The 22,320-nt window shown below is 38.5% G+C and overlaps 1 protein-coding gene across 1 annotated transcript in view; it reads left to right on the top strand.

Moving 5' to 3' along the window:
• The window catches only part of MYO18B (myosin XVIIIB), a 456,489-nt gene extending 434,569 nt beyond the window's left edge, over positions 1-21,920 (top strand). Inside the window, exons 42-44 of the mRNA XM_075276574.1 lie at positions 6,267-6,431; positions 12,892-14,075; positions 21,734-21,920. Coding sequence (XP_075132675.1) covers positions 6,267-6,431; positions 12,892-14,075; positions 21,734-21,747 — 1,363 coding nt within the window. The 3' untranslated portion in view covers positions 21,748-21,920. The remainder of the gene's footprint in view (positions 1-6,266; positions 6,432-12,891; positions 14,076-21,733) is intronic.
• The last annotated feature ends 400 nt before the right edge of the window (positions 21,921-22,320 follow it).

The following is a 22,320-nucleotide window of genomic DNA, read 5'->3' as shown; positions in this document are numbered from 1 at the left end:
ACTACAACAACACGCAGATGAAGTCGCGGGCAGAGGCAAGTATTATATAAGTATAATCGCCAAGTAGGGATGCTTAAATTGTATGTTACCTGCTTTCATTATATACTGGACCAGTTTACGTGACCACAGTTAGTGTGGCATGTGGTATAATATATCGGATATATTCCATTTATGTGCAGAAACTTGACTTCACCTGATTTTAGTACTGAAACATCTGTGCATTGGTCAGGGAGTGAGTTTCATGCAGAGATTCAGCTACACAGATCAAAGAATCCTGGATAGTGAGGAGATGTTCGGTTAATCACTGAGGAGGAGGAGAAGGAGATTATACTATACGCTCTTATAAAATGCATGTATATGATTATTTCAACAGCAAAAATGGGACAAGATGCCAATACAGACTTAACCTTATACTACAAGGACTTGCATAAAGCACACATGCAGTTATCAACACAGTCTCTGAGGTTTTTCTTGTATGGACAATAGTTAATTGGTGTTCTTGATATCAGCCATAATAAGTACACAAACACTGTAAGTACTTTAGGCAGGCTGCCATTTATATGGATATATCTAACATGTAATGATTCTGCAAACACAAAGGACGACCAAACCAACTTGATACATTACAGAGTTATTTTTAAAAATTATCAAACATATAGTAAAGCCTCTCCAGAGGATCACATCTATGAAAAGTCTTATCCACGCCTTATATCTCATGATTATTGGGCGGTTGTCTTAAAAAAAAAAAAAAAAAAAAAAAAGATTTAGGCAAAATTAACCTATTATTTGCATCATCTTAAAGACAGTCCATTGATTAACCAACCACCAGCAATCAGCTATTATTGCAGACAGAAGAAGACGACCCATCTTGATGTCTTGACTTGACATATGAATAAAGTCATTCAAAAATGTAATAGTTTATGTACTTTGTTTTTCTATCAGACATACTTTTTTTTTTTTTCTTTTACCAAGGAATTAAATTTGCTAAAAAATGCTGTGAACTCAGGAAGGACCCCTTCCATAATGATGGGTAACGGTGCTGATAAAACATGTTTCCTGATCAATGAGAGAGCTTTGAGGCTGCACACTTCTCTCTCTCTACCTTACGTTCTCTGTCCGACACTGATCTATATGATCACTTCAGGAGAGGAAACGTATACCATCACATTCATCTTTCTGTCTTGAAGGTGATCTTTCCATGTTAGAAGACACAGGAGGACCTTTTGTGATGTCATGAGCTTGTGACCAGTCACGTACTGAAAGAGGGCCTATCACCACTTTGCCAACTCCAAAACAACAAAATATCGGCTCAAAAAGGATCACAAAGTTATTTGAGCTTGCAAGACCATTTCTTAGTTGGTGTGCTGGGAGGGGAAACAATTAGGTACACTTTCCCCTATGTCACAGTCACTCAAACATCCATGAGTATGATTTGAGAGTAGCAACATAGAGAAATGGCAAAGAGCACATAGAATCTAGAAGTGACCAACCAAAAGATTGTAACTCTATCATGGCAAGTAAGGGGGTAAGGTTTAAGGGGGCTGTCCTGGAGGCAGCAAAAATAGGGGATTGTTTTCCTAATTACACCCTGGAAAACAGCTTTGTATATTAACCAGAATCCTGCAGTGGAGCGAAAATGGCTTGCAAGTCTCCATAAGCCTGCAAAGGTGCACTCTCCTTAAGGAGTTTCTTAGTCCCTAAACATGGCAAGTAATGAATAGTATTACTGTTGGCCATCTCCAGCTCCTCAGTCAACTATGTTTAGAGGCATATGTATGTTAGAGTTGGTTCAATGTCATCATAATACTTTAAAGGGGTATTCTCATAACTCTTGTTCTGCAGCCTGCAGGGCTCTGTGCTCTCTTCACTTCCTGGATTTCTCAGCACATTGGTGGGCAGGGTTTCACTTGCTCTGCTATCTGCTATGTTTGCAGTCAGTAATGAGGGATTAGCATTACCACAGTATGAAGCTGATGTGGAAACTGATGTAGCAGAGCTGGATTTGAGTCGGCTTGCATTACATACAGAGGTAACGGACTCCTTATCTCAGCTCTTATCAGCCAAATTCAATTAAACCGGCAGATTAGTGGAAAAGCTGAAGATAGACAGCACAGTAATCCCAGAGCTCTCACCTCTCCCCTCCCCTATCTGAGGAGCTCTGTTGCTTGTCAACCCCTCCCTCCCGTCACTTGGGAAATGAGCAGATAACCCCAGTAGCCATAGAAACGCAGTGTCAACAATGAAGTGAATAAATTAAGATAGAGGCCAAACAAAGCAGTTTTGATAAAGCAATGTATTTAGGAATTGTCTTAAATCCACACAAATTAGCAGTATAGATAGGCTGCTTTTCATGGGACAACCCCTTTAATATCCTCAAATGGAGAGAACAAATCACTTCAAGGCATCTGCACATATCTATTAGGATCTGTTGACTCTCTTGACATGTCTATTTAATAATCTTCCCATGAAACAATGATTCTAAAACATATAGAGTTGTGACATTATGTATTTTGTATTTAAAATGTATAAAATAGACAACTGGGTTGTCAATGTATGTGCCATTTTGTAGCAGAAATAAAAGCTTTCTAAGAAAATATGATGCTGAATTGTTATATTATGGAGAATGTACGTATTTAGTCATGGTGGCAAGTCTTCTTTTAATGAAGCCTCCTAATGAGATTAGTTCATACAATGCTTTGAGAGCTTTTTTTTTTTTTTAAATTCATGCCCTAAAGCATTTTGTGTGTATGAAGCTAATACCAATGGTGTCTGAAAGAGTGAAATAAACTGATTGTGCCTTACCTTAGCCTCTGCTTTATGCAGTCAGATTACTGTTGGAAATGAAAAGCCCTAGAAATGGGCTGATGTGGAGAAAAATACCTCCAATATGTTTGTAGATTAAAGTAATTCATTCATGTTTTTTTCTCAGCACAATGGCCTCAAGGAGATGGATTAAAGATTTTCAATAAATTGCTCAGTGGTTCAATGAAAGTCTTGTGTTTGCATGTCAAATTTCATTTATTGCACAATCTGCTTTGAGTTCTAGTTACTGTGAGCAATTTCAGGCAGTGGTTGGACTGCAGAACTTTATCAATACTTCATACTGTTTAAACTCCTTTCCCATTTACTCTCCTGTCTAGATTTTCTTTAAGGTAGAAGAAAAATGTGCTACGAAAAAAATAACGTTGACACATTATTGCATCAACAGTTCTAGCACCGAAACACTCAGATTGTAGCCGAGAATCGCAGATGTGGTTCAATGGCAGTGAATAAGGAAATAATGGCACTACTTTCAGCCTCATTTTACTTTTATTACTACCACTAATAATAATTTCGCCTGTGTTTTCGAGGTGTGAGAACATTGTCATTTAACATTATCTTTAAAACTAAATGCCAATAGAAAGCAATGGTGCTTGTAAAGGATTTCCACCCAAAATATAAATCCAGATATCTAGTATAGTGCTAAACCAAAAATTGGAGCAATAGCCTACATTTACTAATAATGCGTTTTTTAGGAAAGTGTGGGGATACACGGTAAGCTCTCACCATATAAGTACCTTTGTCAGAATCAGAAACTGGTTTTCTGCTGTAATTTATTTTCAGCATGTCCTATCAATAAAGTAATAATTTACCATAACGAAAAACAAAAGAATGTTAATGTTAATAGAATTATGCTACATTTGCACTTTCTTTTCCATTCCTCTGGGTTGCAGGACATAAACAGATTGTTGATAAGATGGACATAAATGGAACCCGAGGGACCCCATTGATTATAATGGGGTCCATCAGATGTCGATCAAATGTCCATTAATTTAACTGAAATTGTCAGACAATAAAATTGGACTTGTAGCACATTTTTGTCCAGTGCTTTCTAAAGAATCTGTACTGCATGGACACCAGGCGCAAATGTAGCCTTGCCAAACATTGGCTTTCTTCGTAATGTCTGATGCAGATTTACTTTTTCTCTTGTGAGAAGGTTTCCACAAGATTTTGGATTGTGTCTGTAGAAATGTGTGCCCATTTACCCAAGTGATGTTAGGGTGAGGTCACACGTAGGAATTTAACTTGGATATTGCTTCAGAATTACGCTGAGTTCAGACAGGGTTTTTTGGACCGTCATTTGACGCGGAGGCCACCTCACATTCTGGTAAAAAAGATGGCCAGCCGCGACTAGCATCCAGTCGTGGCATTCCACTCTGGATTAGGCCCAAATGAATGGGCCTAGTCAGGAGGGAGGTGTCGTGAGGCGGCTCATTCAGTCGCGAAATCCACCTAAAGAAAGGACATGTTGCTTCTTTTGTTCGCGAGCGGGAACAAACCGCTCGCAGAAAAAAGATATGACCAGATCCCATTGATTTCAATGAGAGGCGTTTCTTTGGTCAGGATTTTGACACGGATTCCGCGTCAAAATCCTGACCTAAAAACTCATCTGAACTCAGCCTTAGATGTGGAATCTGATTCAAATTCCTGAAGTAGAAATTTAATGCTTGGCAAATTCAGTGTCTTATTCCACATCATACCCTTAAATGAAAATCTACGGCTGGAAATTGGTGTTCTAAGTCATCCCAAAAGGTTATGGTGAGGTTGAGGTCAAGGTTTAGTGTAGACCCCTTGAGTTCAAATACAGCAAACCTTGCCTTTATGTACATTACTTTTGCATAGTCATGCTGGATATAATATCTTAAATGACTTTTTGTGCTGTAGATTACCATTACCCATCAGTGGAAACGAGCACAAGCCTTGAAAAAATGACCTACCATATATTATTATTCCTGCTGCATCACATTTTACAGTATGTGCTAGGTATAGTTCTGTGGGCATCCTCCAAACTCATTTCATCAATTACACTTCCACATGGTGATCTTAAACTTGTATACAACTGACCTTAGTAACTCCCAATACACATTGCTTGTGCTGATGTCACTTCTTGAGACTGTCTGGAAGACTGTGGTAAGGGATGCAACAGAGGAAAGTGGTTTATACATGGTCCCACTATATTAGTTCACAAAGCTAACCACTTCATTGTAGACTAGAGTGTTGTTACTCCTAGTCAACAAAATAGTACAATACACTTAGACGTAGTAGCCAGCGACTAGCGGAATACACTTAGTTTTAGTTAAACTGATACATATCACATTTTTGGCAGAAAAAAGTCACTGTCAGCTATCACATCCTTCACATTTTATTATTGTAATGAAGGTCCACCAACATGGCCAAAATCAGCGTTTGTGGTTGACTTTTATCTAATGTGAGTAGAAAGGGTCAGTTCTAGAACATCAGAAGTTTCATGAATTGACAAGTGGCAAGTGCTCCATGGTATTACAGATATTTCCAGTTACTGAGCTCCCAAGAGAGACACGGTATGTTCTGTGTGGTGCTGATGCTGGACATGTCACATTCTCCAAAATGTCTGGTTATTGGTCACTGATATAAAGATGGGTGAATTATTGGGTGGCTATTGGTGGTTATTAATAAAACACTGTAAAAACATGTGTGTGGCATAGCATGGCAAACCTACTATTTGTATTAAGGCATAACATGTTATAAAAGAATATCAAAGAGGCTCTTGCTACTGAGGATATAATGACTCTACTCTTTGTAAAAGACAAGCATTTTGTTGTAGAAATAAATTAGAGGAATCTCTGCATATTCACCATTTCATTTGACTTTCATTTGTCTCTGTTTGGATCCCGGTATTCCTGATCATTTGGCCTATACAGTTGGTGGCTGAGCAGTGATGCTTCATTCACATGGGACATCTCTAAATGGACCATCCCTAAATGGGGCATTACTGTTTATACACTGATTGACCGATGCAGTCATATGTGGGCAGAATATCAACAGACTGAATGAAGATTTTCTAGTGGATCCTTGACCGAGTATGCACTGTTTATTATTTTCAACCTATACAGATTTATTTTTTTAAATGGACTCGGAGCGCCCCATTAATTGCCCTTCTGCACATCTACAAGCAATGGTTTAATTTGCAAGTGCAGGTGCAGCTTCACAATTAGTGGTAGATCCAGGCAATTACCAAGGCTGGACTCCACTGTGTATGGTTAACCTCAGTCCACATCTGAATTCATTTTATGATCATACTCTGGTGTACTTATTTTCATATGGTACATGTTCATGTGCTTCATAGATTTTAAACTCTAGCTACGGTATTAAAAAAAAAAAAAAAAAGACACCCTAACATTGCAATGAAAATAATACTTTATTGTACAGCTCAAGTTATTCTGTGTTTCAATATCTTGTCTTCACAGAGATAATCAGTCAACCATAGGTTCAGTAATGAGTTTTGGGAAAACAGAGAGTGTCCGATCCTGGGTTGGCTCATCAGCCAGCTGGGCATCACCCACAGGAAGCAGTGTTTGTGGGCGCCAGTCAAGGCAATCGACATCTGATACACTTAGTGTTCACAGTTTACGGTAAAAAAAATTTATCATATTGTTTTTTTCTTCTATTTGTTTTTCATCATTTTGTATCATGCAAGTTTTAATATTTTCTCTTATTTATTCCACTTCAGTTTTAGTGGGGGAGAATCCACTGTAGAACTCTGGAACATTTATATGCAGTCACTGATATTGTCATTTTACAGTTTTTCTTCTCTGCAACTTTTTGTTGTGCTTCATTGTGTGGTACCATAAAACACAATTTAAACTTGTCTTTAAAAGGACTGAAAACTAATATCACCTATCCACAGGATGTAAATATCAAAGCAATAGGACCATCAATAATCACAAAAATAGGCATCCTCCCATTTATAAGAAGTGGTGGTCATGCGTATATAGTGCTCTACTATGGAACTGACTTACAATAGCTGGCCCCATTAGTCATTTATTGTAGATTTTACTTGCATGCTATTTTATTCCTACCACAATAAACAAAACAGTAGTAGCATCAATATGTTATTATATATTACTATAGTGAAAGGTTATCCAAATGTAGTAGATGAAAATGGTAAGTGTTAAGTATTTTGTGGGACACACAAATGATCATTTCTACTGTCAGATTGGATTTGTGCTATGGAATCACATCCAGAACAGGAAAGCTTTCACAGAAAGGCTGGGTACCCCTCTCATGCCATCTCAAAAATAATCATAGTTAACATTGTAATTATCAAACTCAATAATTGCAGTCCTAACGATTCTTTATGGCAAGTGATAAATTGTCTTGATACTTACTTGAATGGTAAATTTCCCATCTGAAGCATTTCTTGTGAAGTGTAAATGCATGCCAAGACTCTGCTGCACTGTAAATGACTCTGGATGTGAAGATCAGTGAAAGGTGAACAATGTTGGATGTATTCATGGAGGCCTTACACTTTTATAGCTAGGGAATCATCATAAATATCCATCCTCTGTGAAGAAATCAAGAGAAGCCATGTGCACGCTCAGAGTTATTTCTCAGGGAAAATGATTTGCGAGGCTTGAAATGCAATTTCCCTGTTTAGACTTTAAGACTTTGTTGACAAATGCCTAATGATGCCATGAACAGAAAGTATCTAAGCTGAAACTTTACAAGTTATTTCTCCTTTGCCATCAGTCAGGACCTGCATGACAAATGCAGCTATATGTATTTCCCTAAAAAGGCGTTAACCCCACATAGGAAATATATAGGAACACATTAGAAGTGTGAAGAATAGGGAAACTAACATAAAACTAAAATATATTGTTTCTTTACAAATTTACCTCTGTTTTAAGAAAAAAGTATAGAAAGAACAAACTAAGCCTACATTGCAGCCTACAGTATATATATAAGCCTAACAAGATTAGTTTATTATTATGGCGAGAATTTTTCACTACTTATAAACTAGATAGGTAATGAATACTAGATTGGTGGGATATGACTATTGGGACACTCAATAGCCCCACTTGGCTGTTTACTTCCATGTCATAGACTTGTGACTGTGGAGGAATAATCTGTGAGAGTACTACCTGTTGGATATCCTGATCTAGCATGAAATACCATTCAAGTGAATAGGTGACAAATCCAGGCCGGAACACACGTTAATTGTACTCACAAAATCTTATTTCTCTTCTTGCATCCACCATTCCATAGTATAGTTTTACAACCGTTTCAGACTCGGAGCACCCATAGACAAAAAATCTCCTTGGGACACCCATACCAAATAATGTTTGCCAAAAGACAAAGTCTCAGTTCTGATTTGTTTTTAACACATTTTTTTCAATTTACAAAAGTAATAACTGTAAATCTGTTTCTCTTTAGATTAGAAAACCTCACAAAAAACTGCATGAAAACTACATGCATTTTTCTGATTTACCTGTAATACAACAGTGTTTGGGATGCATAGGATAGTATATTTTGGAGGGTGCATTCACACAATCTCCCCTATTCAGAAAATATAAAAATTAATCTTTTAACATCATGCCTAATGATGCCATGAACAGAAAGTAGCTAAGCTGAAACTTTACAAGTTATTTATTCAGAAAATATAAAAATTAATCTTTTAACATCAGACCCCCAGACAAGAAGTAATTCTTCTCAGTGGCTGCCAGGCAAGTAATAAGGCACCCAAATGGCCTCCAGACAAGTAATAATTCTCCCAGTGGCTCCCAAACAAAAAGCAATGCTGCCCGGTGGCCCCCAGGCAAATAATAATGCTCCCCAATGGCCCCCAGACAAAAAAAAATTAATGTTCCATAGTGGTCAGTTGTGCCATATAAATAAGAAACAGTAGCACATACCTATGCTTGTTCCTCTGCTGGTTCCTCATGCTGTCTTCCTTTGGTCTATGGCTTGATGTAGCAGGTATGCAATGAGCCACAGACATCATAGGAAACTGTATTTAACCGTTAGTTGAATGGCAACATGCAGCCATCTTTTCATAGGATTGCTGGGCAACACTGGTGGGTTTCCTTGGCACCCCTTGGTGCAGCAGAACTCTGGTTGTGAATATCTGGTCTATGGGCTGAGATACTCTGGTTGTCTCTCAGCCTTCCTGATTGACCATTTGAAATGCAGAACATGACGTTACACAAACCTCTCAGACAAAGTTTTAGCTTTAACATTCTTCCTGCTTAGATTGAAGCTACATGTTGATTACAGTCAAAGAGCTCTGTGTCAATCCGTGACATCATAAGTAAGGGAATGGGGTTACATTGCAAAGAAATTGAGCAATGTGACCCTATTCAATTATACTTGAAACATTGCAAGGTGATGAATATTGCAGCCAAAATCAAAGTGTAGACCCAGCCTACTGTATATTTGATTGTTTTGGTCTTTTCCATCCAAGTAAAAGTAAATTTTAGAAAGTTTCAAAACAAGACAAAGGGGACAAAAGGTTATTTATGACTTGGGCTAAGAGTTGGCTGCTTGGGGACAGTGTGTGTGGCAAATGGAGAAAAGGTTAACTTAACCATGGAGCATAACCTTTATTTTTGAAGAACACCTGAACATTCTTAACTTCCTAAGAAGCTGTTAAAGTGACAGCTCTTGTTGTTGTCTTCCAGAAAATCAACAATAAAATTCTAAGTAATCCAATAAATGGGAAAAGCTGCTTTATAGTTTTAGTCATTTGTTAAAGATAACGGTAAATACGGGTCTTTCAGTGGGTAACATTGGTGGCCTGCTCTAAGGATAGGACATCAGTATAAGATTTACAAAGGGGTGGGCAGATGAACGGTTACAAAACATCAGCATCAAAGGTAACCAAGTGCTTTTATAAGTTGCTGGATGCAGCACCCTCCTTTTCAGTTGTTCTTCATACCTATAACTGAAACCTACAGTCATAGCAAAGATTTTTTTTCCCCAATTATCTGCCATACATCTAATTTATCTAAATTACCTAAAGTACATTAAACAGCCAATGTAGACTGTCTGAACAGTGCTATTGCTTGGTATTTCAAAGAGATTAAGTCAAGAATGATCACATTTAGAAAACCACAATCCTCATCCATAAGAATTCTCTCTTCAACTATTATACCAATTATCTTATATTGACAATGTGAAGAGAGAAAAGCCATCCACAAGAAACTATCATTTTCACCCAGGCAAATAAATATGTTATTTTTGTACATGGTGAAGGTAAACCAGATTACACTTAGCTTCCTTGAAAATCCAACTGGAAGCGAACATGTTCTTTATGTTCCTTGATCAGCTTATGTTGTATCTCTCTATTCTACAGAAAATCCAGCTGGAGAATTTGTTTTCTTTCTCATGAAAATGTGTGCATTTGGTTTCTAGCGTGCCATTCTTGGCTGATTTTCATAAACCTACTTCATTCCACTTGCAGATTGTAACTCATTTTTCATTTCATATTCAGCCCTAAAAGAAAATAGTTAGAAATAAATTATGATAAACACTTCTTACAATCTTTTTCACAGCATTTTTGCAAGGTTTAAAAAAAATACATCAAAGAACATTAGAAACTCAATCCATCTAGCTAATAATTTTAACCGACAGTGACAAAATAAAAATAAAATCCAAAAAAAACCTCATCAATTTTAGATTATTAAGGCCGGACCCACCAATTGTGAATGTGCCATCTGATGTGTGTAGGGGTGCCCTGACTTTTCCTTGACAGATGATTTCTGGAATAAGAAGGGTTGACTATGTGGAATTTTACAAGGCCAATCCTTTTGTTTTTATGGAAGCTAAGTTACTGGTCACAGAATACTCCCCGCTACATATTCAAATATTCAGAACACAGCTTAGATTTAAGTTAAAGGGATTCTATCATTAGAATCCCATTATTCAGGCCCACCACATCAGAATAGCCTTAACAGAGGCTATTCTTCCCCTATCTTTAGCAGTCTTCTCCTTGCTGCCATTCCGGTGATATTCTCAGTTTTCACCGTATGCAAATGAGTCTCCAGACAACACTGGGGATGGTCCCCATGCGCTCAAACAGCACTGGGGGCATTCCCTGTGCTGCCTGCAGACTCTCCAGTGACACGCTCCATCTTTTTCTCGAGACCACCTCTTCTCCGCATCTTCAACCGAAAGCGCCGACTGCGCATGTGCTTCGCCCATTTTCCTGTGGCCAAATGGACAATCACATAAGAGGCTACAGGAAAATGGCCCTTGCACATGTGCAGTTGGCGCTGTCAGTTGAAGACGCAGAGAAGAGGCGGTATCGAGAAGATGGAGGGCATCGCTGGAGAGTCTGCAGGCAGCACAGGGGACGCCCCCAGTGCTATTTGAGTACAGGCGGACTGCCCCCCGTTTTGCCTGGAGACTCATTTGCATATGGTGAAAACCGTGATTATCACCGAAACGGCAGCGCAGAGAAGACTTCTAAAGGTAGGGCAAGACTAGCCTTTCTTTAAGGCTATTCCGACATGGTAAGTCTGAAAAAAGGGATTCTAATTATAGAATCCCTTTAAACTAAGCAATAGGATGCCGAAAGTACAATATGATGATTTGAATGTACTACATGCCCATGAGTTATTGTCTGGATGAGATACACAATATGTAAGTTCATTTAAAAAAAGAAATATCATTGCACTGTGTTCTTGGGCTGTGTGGCATTATAGGAGGACATTATAGGTCGTGATTTAAAGTCACAATCCTATAATAATCTTCCCTATAGAGTCTTCCAAGCTGTTCTTCTATAACTAAGGTTCAGATATCACAGAATCACCAGTGCACCGATAATTAATGGTAATGGTGTGATAAAATAGTGGATCTAATATAATAACACCTGCATAGCTCTTGTTAGTGGTGTCATTCTATAAAATGTCCTGTGATATATTCTCATTACATATAATGACACTTGATAGAGTCCACTGCAGTCTTAAAGCAAGGCAATTCATTTTAATGCCAGGTTATAAAAGCTTGTCACCACCCTTAAGATTATCTAAACCACCTCAAATATGGCCACCGCCAGACTGTAATAAAGATGAATAAAATCACTTAACGTTTCAAAATGTAATAGTACATATATTTGCTTGAAATAGACCTTGTTAATAATGGCAATAATGTGCTATGTAGATCTTAGAAGCTGCTAATACTTGAAGTCACAATATTATACACATGAGAGCATATATTGGTCATATGTGCCATCATGTTTAATAGCTATCTTATCACTGTGTGGATGTCATAAAAAGGCATAAGAGTCAGACTAATGTGTACGACCAACTTGTGACTGCATACTGTTCAGCTGAAAAACCAAGATCTGATGAAGGGGTGGAGCATCTTGTGCGACTCCTATACCCCAAAACGTGTCATCTGAAATAATGGATAAATACTTATCTGTTCATAGAAGCAATCATTTCAGTCCTGAGTGAGCTCGTTCAACTATTATCTATTGGTTTATCCAATAGTTACCTGTGCATTCCTACCGACCTGTGGTCATCCAAGGTTAACGCTGCCAGATATACTCGGTTTACCGCAAAGAATATATATGCACCCGTGACGTTAAATCTGCTTATCCAAAGATCCGGAAGAAGCGCGGTTATTCTTGTCCACTCCACCAATATAGTTCAATGCCAATAAGCAATATTATACGACTACATAAAGTTCCTACATAAAGGAAAATAGTGATGACCAACTTTCAAAGCTATCTTTCTAGAAAGACAGATATTTTAAGCCATCCAGTCAATGTTAATATACACGTTAACTCCAGTAAACTGAAGGCGCATTACTGCAGATCCATAGTAGTATAAATAATACGTCTCTACAGCTTTGCATACTGCCAATTTTGGGGAATTTTGTTTCCAACAGTAAAGCAGGTTTTAGGGTTCCTAATACAAGGATACCCCCTGTAAATGATGCAAGGGATGGTGACGGTAATGGGAACTTTCATATAAATTTAGTGCAGTATACCAGACAATAATCAGTTGTGTATAATAGCGGTGCCTACTGCCTTATTACCATATGTTTAACAAAAGTTTATATCGTAAGTTTTTTATGTTTTTGTTTCAGGCAAAAAGATATTAAGGATCAGGATGAAAGTCGACCAAGTTCTTCCTTGAGTTCGGGGTCAAAAACTTATGGAAAAAATGTTTTATTCTCAGAAAAGGAGAACACAAGTCCAGTGCCTAACACTGGAAATACAACTCCAACACTTGGTAGAAGGCGAGCTTCACCGGTTGAAGAAAAGCTTTCACGTTCCTCATCTGCTCTGTCTGAGTTTCTAGATGAAGTGAGAAAGAAAAGGGCCTCTGAGAAAGATCAGTCATCCATAGTTATTGAGGACACATCTTCACTGCCTATTTACCGGACAACTGGGGCTTCTTCTCTCAGAAGATGCACACGGCTTAATGATGATGAGGAAGATTTTTCAGTCGCTCTGAGCAAGCTTTCCGATGAAAAACCAGGTCAAGGATTAACACGTTCATCGAGCCTTCGTTGCTTGCCCTCTGAAAAAACAGACCCAACATTGTCACCTGCTGTTAAACGCATGGCAAGGTTTGGTTCTTGTGAATCTCTTAATAATCCAGCACATAATATAGGTTATAGGCAAGCATCTTCAGAATTAGGAGCAGAAGTTTCTACTTCTTCCTTAAGACTAAGGCCATGGAGACAGTGCCTTGAAACACCACTAGAGGAAGCTGCTGAAAATGATTTTGGGAAGCAGCCGCTTGTTTTCCAAAACAGAAGTTTTTCAAATGTATCCGATATTGGAAATGAGGAAAGTTTATCAAACTGGAAAGTGCCTAGTCTAAGTTTTGAAAGGAAAACTAAGGATGATTCTGATGACATCCTTCCGGCTCTTAGAAGGTCTGACTCAACCCAAAGTTTGTCCAAAGCGTCCAGAAGAGATGGTCAACGGCCGCTTAGTGTTCACTTTGGTGATCTCCCATCACATGAACCAACTCTTTCCACAGGGGGATTAAAAAGTGTTTTAAAGAAAAGTTCCAGTATTGGAGAAGATTTGGGAAACCTGTCTGATTCCTCATCATCTACTAGTTCTGTTATATCCTGCAAAAGTGCAGATAGTATTAAAAGTAGGCCCCGTGTACAACGAGTTGATGGAGAAGGTTACTCAGGGAAGTCGGTCACATCAGAAGTCTCACAAGAAAATAAAAGACCTGAAGCAGAAGGCAAAGAAGATGATGTAAATAGCATAATGAGGAAATATTTACGTAAAATTGATGAAGAACAAGGTAAATCTATATAGAAAACCCACCTAAATAACATGTAGAATGTATTACCTGCCTAATAATTACATGTAATACATTGTTATAAATACACCTAAGGCTGCATTCACACTGAGTAACGCTGGCGTTTTTTGTGCTTATTTTTGCACATAGCGCCACGTTAACGCCGCGTATACGCCGTGTTTGCGCCGGTCAACGCCACCGCAAAATAGCGTGGCGTTAACGCGGCGCTAACGCGGCACTATGTGCAAAAATAAGCACAAAAAACGCCAGCGTTACTCAGTGTGAATGCAGCCTAAGGGGTACCTCCCCCCACTTCAGGCTTGCCTGTTTTAGTGAATAATTGCACAGCTTTACATTGTGCAGTTATGTTGTCTAATTATAAATATGTTGACAAGTGGGCAGTACTATTCCCCTTGTCAAAGGGGAGTGTCTCTATATAGCTGCAGTATATGTTCACGTTATATAAATTAAGTTATTATTATTTAGTCAGGCACTGTCAGCATTGATTGGATAGTGTATAACTTGGGGTTGCATACCTGTCTAGTAACATCCAGTTGTCTATTTAAGTTTTTCTACATGTAGTACATCTTTAGAGAAGCAAATCACAGGTAAACACGCTATTGCCACCTATTGGATTTAGGAACATATACAAAGCAATGTATAGATTCCTTGTCCAAGAACTGTACATGCATACAGACATTAAGCACCATAATCCCATTCATTTGAATAGGACTGAGCTGTAGCATGGCCATCTGACCAACAGACATGATATTATTGCCTGAGAAAAGGAAGCTTTTTGTGAAAGAAAGTGGACATATTTTCTAATCTTATAGGATCTTAGGGAATCTTAAAGTATAACACCTTTAATGGATGTGTCCACTATTAGGGCGGGTTCATATCTGCACCTGGTTTCCTGTTTAGCAAATCCAGCAGATTTCTGTCTTCTGCCCTGAGAAGCTGGAAAGGTGACGGAAACCCTGCGGTCAGTTTTCAAACCTAATCACTTGAATGGGTTTGCAAAGTGACCGCCCATGTGTGTCTTGTGCCTCTCCGCAGCGAAACTGTTTTTTTTAACTGGACACAAAGTCCTGCATGTCCGACTTTGTGTCCGGCTTAAAAAAAAACGGTTTCACCACGGACAGGCAGAAGACGCACACGGTTGTTTCAAGTGAATGGGTTTGAAAACTCATCGCCGGGTTTCCGACCTCTGTCCAGTTTCTTCGGGCAGAAGACGGAAATCCCCCGGATTGGCTAAAGCGAAGACCGGTGCAGATGTGAACCCGCCCTTAGAAAAAAATTAACTGCTTTCTACTAGAAACAGGTCTAAACCTGACCACAGGTTGTATCTAATATGAAATTCAGCTCCATTAAAGCGAATAAGGCTGAGCCACAGTGCCATAAATAAATTGTGGACTCTCTATGCAAGAAAGCATCCATGTTTTTGTAATATTGGAGAAACCCTTTAAGTACTAACAGTAGACAATTGCAATCCATGCAGCTGGTGTCGTGACTCTTGAGTATATCCTATTAAATAAACTTAATTCACTATAAGCTCTTGTATATAGAAGACATATATGTTTGTTCATATTCTATCTTCATGATCGAACATACACTATGATTATCTTCATGATACTGTTCTTGCTACATAGAAAAGATTATGGAGAGAATATCAGATTCTGAATAGAGAGGTTTAAGCAAATCGCATACAAAAAATACTTCTGATGCATTTTGAGTGTCTCACAATCCTAATCCTATGGATAAGAGATATGAAAAGCTCAAAAAGAAACAGTAGTTTGTTCTGTTTGATTTTAATTCAAGTTCCAATGAAATCCTGTTTTACAGATAGTCATAGTGCTGGAATCTCTCTATTGTGGATTTGTAGCTCCAGTATTGTATCTTCTATGGTACATGTTTCATTCTAATAAGTCTGTCTCAGGAATCATATAAGCCTGTTACCCATTAAGAGCCTTTGCTATAGATTCTCATCATACTCTGGATCACACTCATCCTCCTTTTGCTTCCCTGAATAGGTTGCATTGCTTGGTCAAAGGTATTCATGCAACTAATAGAGGACCATGTATAGTTCCAGAGAACTTATCACTACCGTTTTCTGTTTTTGGATGTAATGTTACTCCCTGTGGTATAACACTGAATCATCTTTTATTAGACTTCCGCTTCTGTTATTCCTCCCAGAAATTTATGAACAAATTGATAACTGGGTGTTACCTGTTGTAGATGTGACCCGGCACACTGTGACATGATCCAATCAATGCTGACAGTATCAGATTGCATAAGGACACACCCCTTTGACAATAGAAATGGTAATACCCTGTTGTACATTTATTTACCATTTCCAGGAGGGATGTTAAAACGCTTCAGAATTGTTATTTCATCGGAGATACATAAATGTACTAAGATAGACATACCAGGAGAGTGGTATGTCTAGACAAATCCTCTGCTGGTTCAGGAATTATCAAGACATTACATTAATTACAATACATTGGTCTTGATAAATCCCTCCCATTATGTCCATATAGTATCTGTCTAGCATCTAGTATAGCATCTCGCAAAAGTAAATGTCCATTGTTCTGATCCTTTGACAGATCGGAACAATACACTTACAAAGCAGTGTGAAGCTACCCTAAGCTGCTTTTTGTGTTGCAGATTGTGTTGTACTATTTTTGAGCCAACGCCAACAGGAATGGAAAATATAGATTAAGCACTTATAATTCTCCCTTCTGCTAAATTCACTTCTGGTTTTGGCGCAAAAATACGCAGAAAAAGTCTACAACAGAAAAAAACGCAGCTTTTGCTAAACATCTGTGTGGGGTCTTAGCCTCAGAGGGACTTTACTTCACTGCCATCAAATTATAACTGAAGATTTAGTAATCTATCTAACTACATATATTACATTTTAGCTAGATGTCTTAGGGGGAAGGAAGTGTCAATTTAGACCTATTTCTTAAGTTGTTAAGCAATGAAAGCTAACATATTGAAAACAGATATATTGAGAACCAAGGGGCATCAGCTTTTGGTTTTGAAGAAATATTTGTTTCTGTTAGAAAGTGATTTTATGTCTCACCTGACTGATATTTCCATTTCTTGTCCATCTCATTACATCTGTTCATTATCTGCAGCAGGCTGACAAAAGCCATCGTGCATGCCTCATTAGCCAACATTGAGTTCACGTACTTGGCACAAGCTTCTACAGGACTTGCATACACCCAAATACTGAATGAGCAATAAAATGCATCCGATGTATATTAGATTGATAGGGTTCTGGAACAAAATGTCACACTCATTTCTGTGAATCTACAGTAGAAAATAAATAGTTGGGAGCCATCGCTTGCCAACAGATTTTCAACTTTTTCCTTTCAACTTTATATGGCATTTCTTATATGGTAAAAATAAATAGAAATCTGTGATTTATAAAACCTATTTATCGCCTTTCAGTCTACATAGTTTGAAAGGATCTTTAGTTCTATAGCTCCTGGGATCAGCGAGATGTAGGTTGGTTATCCATATAAGTAATTTAAGCAGGTTTCATTTACCCGTTCCATGATATGCAGCTACTCCATTCTCCATTCTCATCATTCATTTACTGTCCTTTGCCATTTACATGAATGCCAAGTCGAGCTGACATTTGAAGCCTGGAGTTTTTATGCATTCCTTCTGTACCCTACTATATATTCCTCTTTATTCTAGTTTTTCATTTTTCCCCCTCATTAGCTTCTATTCTGTAGTTTCCGTTACATTAAAAGAAAAGTCCGTGTCCTATTCAGTTACATTAGTTTTATTGTATGTTAATTTAGCCAGGGTGCTTACTTACTGTTGCGCTCAGCAATGTATAGTAGATTGTAAAATACTATGCTAAGATTGCAAGGCATTATTGACTTTGTAGGTTCTAATGTAGGTTAAATGAATTTAATAAATAACAAGGAAACCCCCCAATACGCAAAATTGATGTATACTTTTATTTGCTTTTTCTGACAGTGTCCCATATACAAGTAGTCTGACAATCTAGTTTGGACCATTCCCATAAACCACAATCTGACTCTTTGCAATATAACAATTATAACAGTAGTCTAGATCTTCTCCCATAACAATAGACTTGCTAGGTAGTCTTTAACAGCAGTCTCTTTATGTAATGTGGACTACCCCTATGAAAGCTTGATGTAGTTCTAAATGATGAAGCAGCCCCCATAACAACAGTCGGACTGGATCATCTCAGATAGAAGCAGTATAGTATACTATAATAATACTATACTAGTATACTAGCAGTCTATCTAAGTACTGCTATGTAACACAAACTAGCCTAAGCCTAATAAGAGCAGTCTGACTGTTTAGTCTGGACTTAACCCTTTAGCAGTAGTCCGGCTTTGTATTGTATAACATCAGCCTGTTTGCCTAATGGGTACTAACTGGTAAAACAATCTTTCTTTATAGTCTGGACTGTTTCCAATAATATCAGCCTGTATGTGTACTCTAAACCTCCCGTTATAACACTTCTTTGATCGTTTATATCAGGGGTCCTCAAACTGCGGGCCGAGGGCCACATGCGGCCCACCTAGCACTTCGGTCTGGCCCCGCCGACAACGCCAGCAGGCGTGCATTTATAATGAAGTTCCTGCGGAGCTCGGGCCAGGCCATGGAGCGCACTTCACTTTACCTATTGGAGGGCACCGCTCCCGATGTCTGTGCGATTTGCTCTGCCTCCGGCCCACTATTTAAAAAGTTTGAGGACCCCTGGTTTATAGCAACAGGTAAAAGTTGTGGTCTGTGCAATTTCTTGCCTGCGCTCTACTACAGCTAATGGCATTATAGCATATAGTTTATGTAATTATGAAATTGCCATATGATGTAACATAATGGATACATTATTGATACTATATAAGGACAATATGCTATTTAGCATTATTTTGTGGACTACGGTGTTTGAGAAGTTATATGTTAGGTACAGTACATAGTGACTAGCATGTGAATTTTCTGTTTCTTGTGACATACATATTAAATATTAAAGCAGATCCTTGAGGAAGGTTGAAGGTAGTCTGAAACCTTTCCAGCAGCCTCTGTTGTCATCTTTTACTGGATATCACCATAGTCTCTAGTTAATGGAGGAAGTGACTTACAGTACATGAGTCTGCCTATCTGGCACATTATACTCTCAGACGCCGGGCAACAAGAAACCAGCGAGTTACTGTCATCACAATTCTGTCAATTTGTTCTATGAAATGTAGAATAAAGTCTCCAGCGCCTAAATCCACTTTAAAGGGAAGCTTAGTTTTAGACAATTTAAAGATATTTCACTTTGATATGTTTAAACAGTAAATAGTAATACGGCTTCAAAGCGAATTTCTATTTATGTAAGAAAACAGCCTTTTATGATAGTATATTTTTATGAAATATCATACCATGCCTCTGATTTACATGTAGTTGTGCACATTTTCCTAAATACTTGTTATGAAAGGGTTAAGAAAATGATAAAATGTATAAGATCCTTGAATTACATGAAGAATAAACAGACTTTCATCTAAATTTGCTGTGACCAAATTACAGTAGTAATTAAAGCCACACCAGGTCTTATCTTCATCCTGCAGCAAAATTCACAGAACAGCCATTACAAATGCAAGTTTCTAAGATTCGCTTTGCTCTATGAGTTGTGTGACTTGAAATTCTGAAAACACATAAGCATCCCAACAGGGAAAATAATGGACCCGCAAGATATGAATGGCCACAGTTCATTGATGCAGTTATTGTTTACCTTTAATCCAAGTAAAGCAAAGTGAGATTCGATGATCTTTACTATCATATTATTACAAATGTTAAAAAACAATCCTCTACATGTTAGCATATTAATCCAATTCTGAATAATAAATTACACATAATGAGAGCTATGCAGCAACCCCTAGGAGGGAACATGGTGAATGGGAATAGTAGTAGGTGAAGAAGCACTTATAACCGTGGCGAGTAAACTCAACCAAGTCCACCAGTTTACTTCCTGGGTTGAGGCAGAGCTGAGGGGGCCTGCGGGGTACTTGATTGGTGGTGGTCTTACTCTCCAGTATGTCTTAAAGGTATTCTGTTAGCAAGAAAAGCGTTGTCAAACTAATGACATTACCTTGCTGCTCCTGTGTTTTCCAAAGATAGCTTTCTTATTCTGAATTGCAGCTTAATTTTCAAGAAAATCAGGATTTAATCCTACGCAAATAAGCTGAAAAGGGCTTTAGGGAAATTTCTTTTCCTACTGAGGCTTCATTCTCTGCTCCTGGTAACAACCCCTAAAGCCCTTTTCCACTAATTGTCATAAGAATAAAAACTGATTTTCATGAAACTGGACCTGCAATGCAGAATAAGAAAGGCATCTTTGGAAAGTGTAGAAATCACCCTACAAGGTACTGTCATTAGTTAAATACCAATGTTCCTACTGACAAACAAACTTTAACAGGTTTCCTGAGCCAGATGGGATTTTTAAGGGCCCTTGATGACATTTACAGGTAAGGACACAGGAGACACAAGGTTGCAAGTGAAACAGTTCTCATCTTTATTGGTAAATGATGCAAATGGCAACCAACAGCTTCCACACAGAATGAAGGTACAGAGTTTAATTTGTAGTTCCTCTGTGGACTTGGGGTAAGCCTTGTGATGACTTTTCCAGCTTATGTTTATTCTATGTGCCACTCTTTCCTCACTCTCTCTGGACCAAACCATTGACCCTTAACTCCCCCATTCTGCATGGAACAGCCCTTTAAAGGGGAATATATCAGTTACACTTATAAAATTATATACAAATTTCACACAATAAAGCAATAATATCATAAACACAGAGCACTAATCATTTTCACAGTGTCCACTGGGATGCTGCCGATACAGTAAGGGTATGTTAACGCAGTGGAATTTGACATGGATTTTGAGCAGATTGAAAACAATGGGAGGCAGATATACAGAATGAACACTGAAAACAGTAAGTGTAGTTCATGATTGTGCCATGTAAATGCCATGGAGCCAATCCTCTCAATAGGCTCATTCAGCCGAGCCTAATCAACACGGAAAAAGCCCACCATGGGAGATCGGAGGGGCAGAGCCCATCATGGGAGGTCAGAAAGACAGAGACCGTCATGGGAGGTCGGAGGAACAGAGCCCATCATGGGAGGTCAGAGGGACAGAGCCCATCATGGGAGGTCGGAAAGACAGAGCCCGTCATGGGAGGTTGGAGGAACAGAGCCCATCATGGGAGGTCGGAGGGACAGAGCCCGTCATGGGAGGTCAGAAGGACAGAGCCCGTCATGGGAGGTCGGAGGGGCAGAGCCCATCATGGGAGGTCAGAGGGACAGAGCCCATCATGGGAGGTCGGAAAGACAGAGCCCGTCATTGGAGGTTGGAGGAACAGAGCCCATCATGGGAGGTCGGAGGGACAGAGCCCGTCATGAGAGGTCAGAAGGACAGAGCCCGTCATGAGAGGTCGGAGGGGCAGAAATATAAGAGTTTTGGAGGTGGTAATATTCACTTTAGAAAGCTAACGTTCTCTATACATACAGAAAATAAAAATTTACAAAAAAATTCAAAATTATATGTCAAGTAAATGTATAATGTTTCACAGTAGTGAAGTTATATTTTCAAGTTCTAATCCTTATTTTATGCTTTTTTGTTTTGTTTTCTTTAAGACTCTACAAATTGAGGAAACTTCAGGCTTGAGTAGAACGCACCATGACTGCTTGGATTCTATTGCCTGAGATGCACATTATATGTTTTCCAGGAGAGCAAGATTGTAAAGATGGATTTATGGCTATAAAATAAAAATGTTGTTCAGTAATTTGTTTGCTTTTTGAAAATAAAGCAATATGTTTCTCACCTTTATGCTGTCTTTATTAAAAAAAAATATATATATATTAATACAGTCTTATTGGGAATAGTTGTGACATTCTCCTCTGAACTTTTGTTTGTTATTTATGGGAGAGGAGGATGTTCTGCTGCATTCGGTTACCTTAGTTTTACTGTATCTCAGATCTGAGATTATACCCAGTCGGTACCAAACAACAAAAGTAATCTTGTTGTGGGAGTCAGAGACATAACAGGGATTTGCTGCATTGGAAATACCAATTCACGGTGTTAAAAACAAGAACAAGTCTTGTGGATTTAATTAGCTTCTTGAGAAGGAAAGCCGAGATGCTGAGTAACAGTAGCATCGCCTGTATGCGCACAAACATTTAGGCAGAACTTCATGGTGCCTCGTCTGAACCTGAAATCTATT

This window comes from Leptodactylus fuscus, chromosome 1 (genome assembly GCF_031893055.1).
Source record: "Leptodactylus fuscus isolate aLepFus1 chromosome 1, aLepFus1.hap2, whole genome shotgun sequence".
NCBI lineage: Eukaryota > Metazoa > Chordata > Amphibia > Anura > Leptodactylidae > Leptodactylus > Leptodactylus fuscus.
The sequence above is the reverse complement of the archived record's forward strand: the minus strand, read 5'-3'. Positions and strand labels throughout refer to the sequence as shown.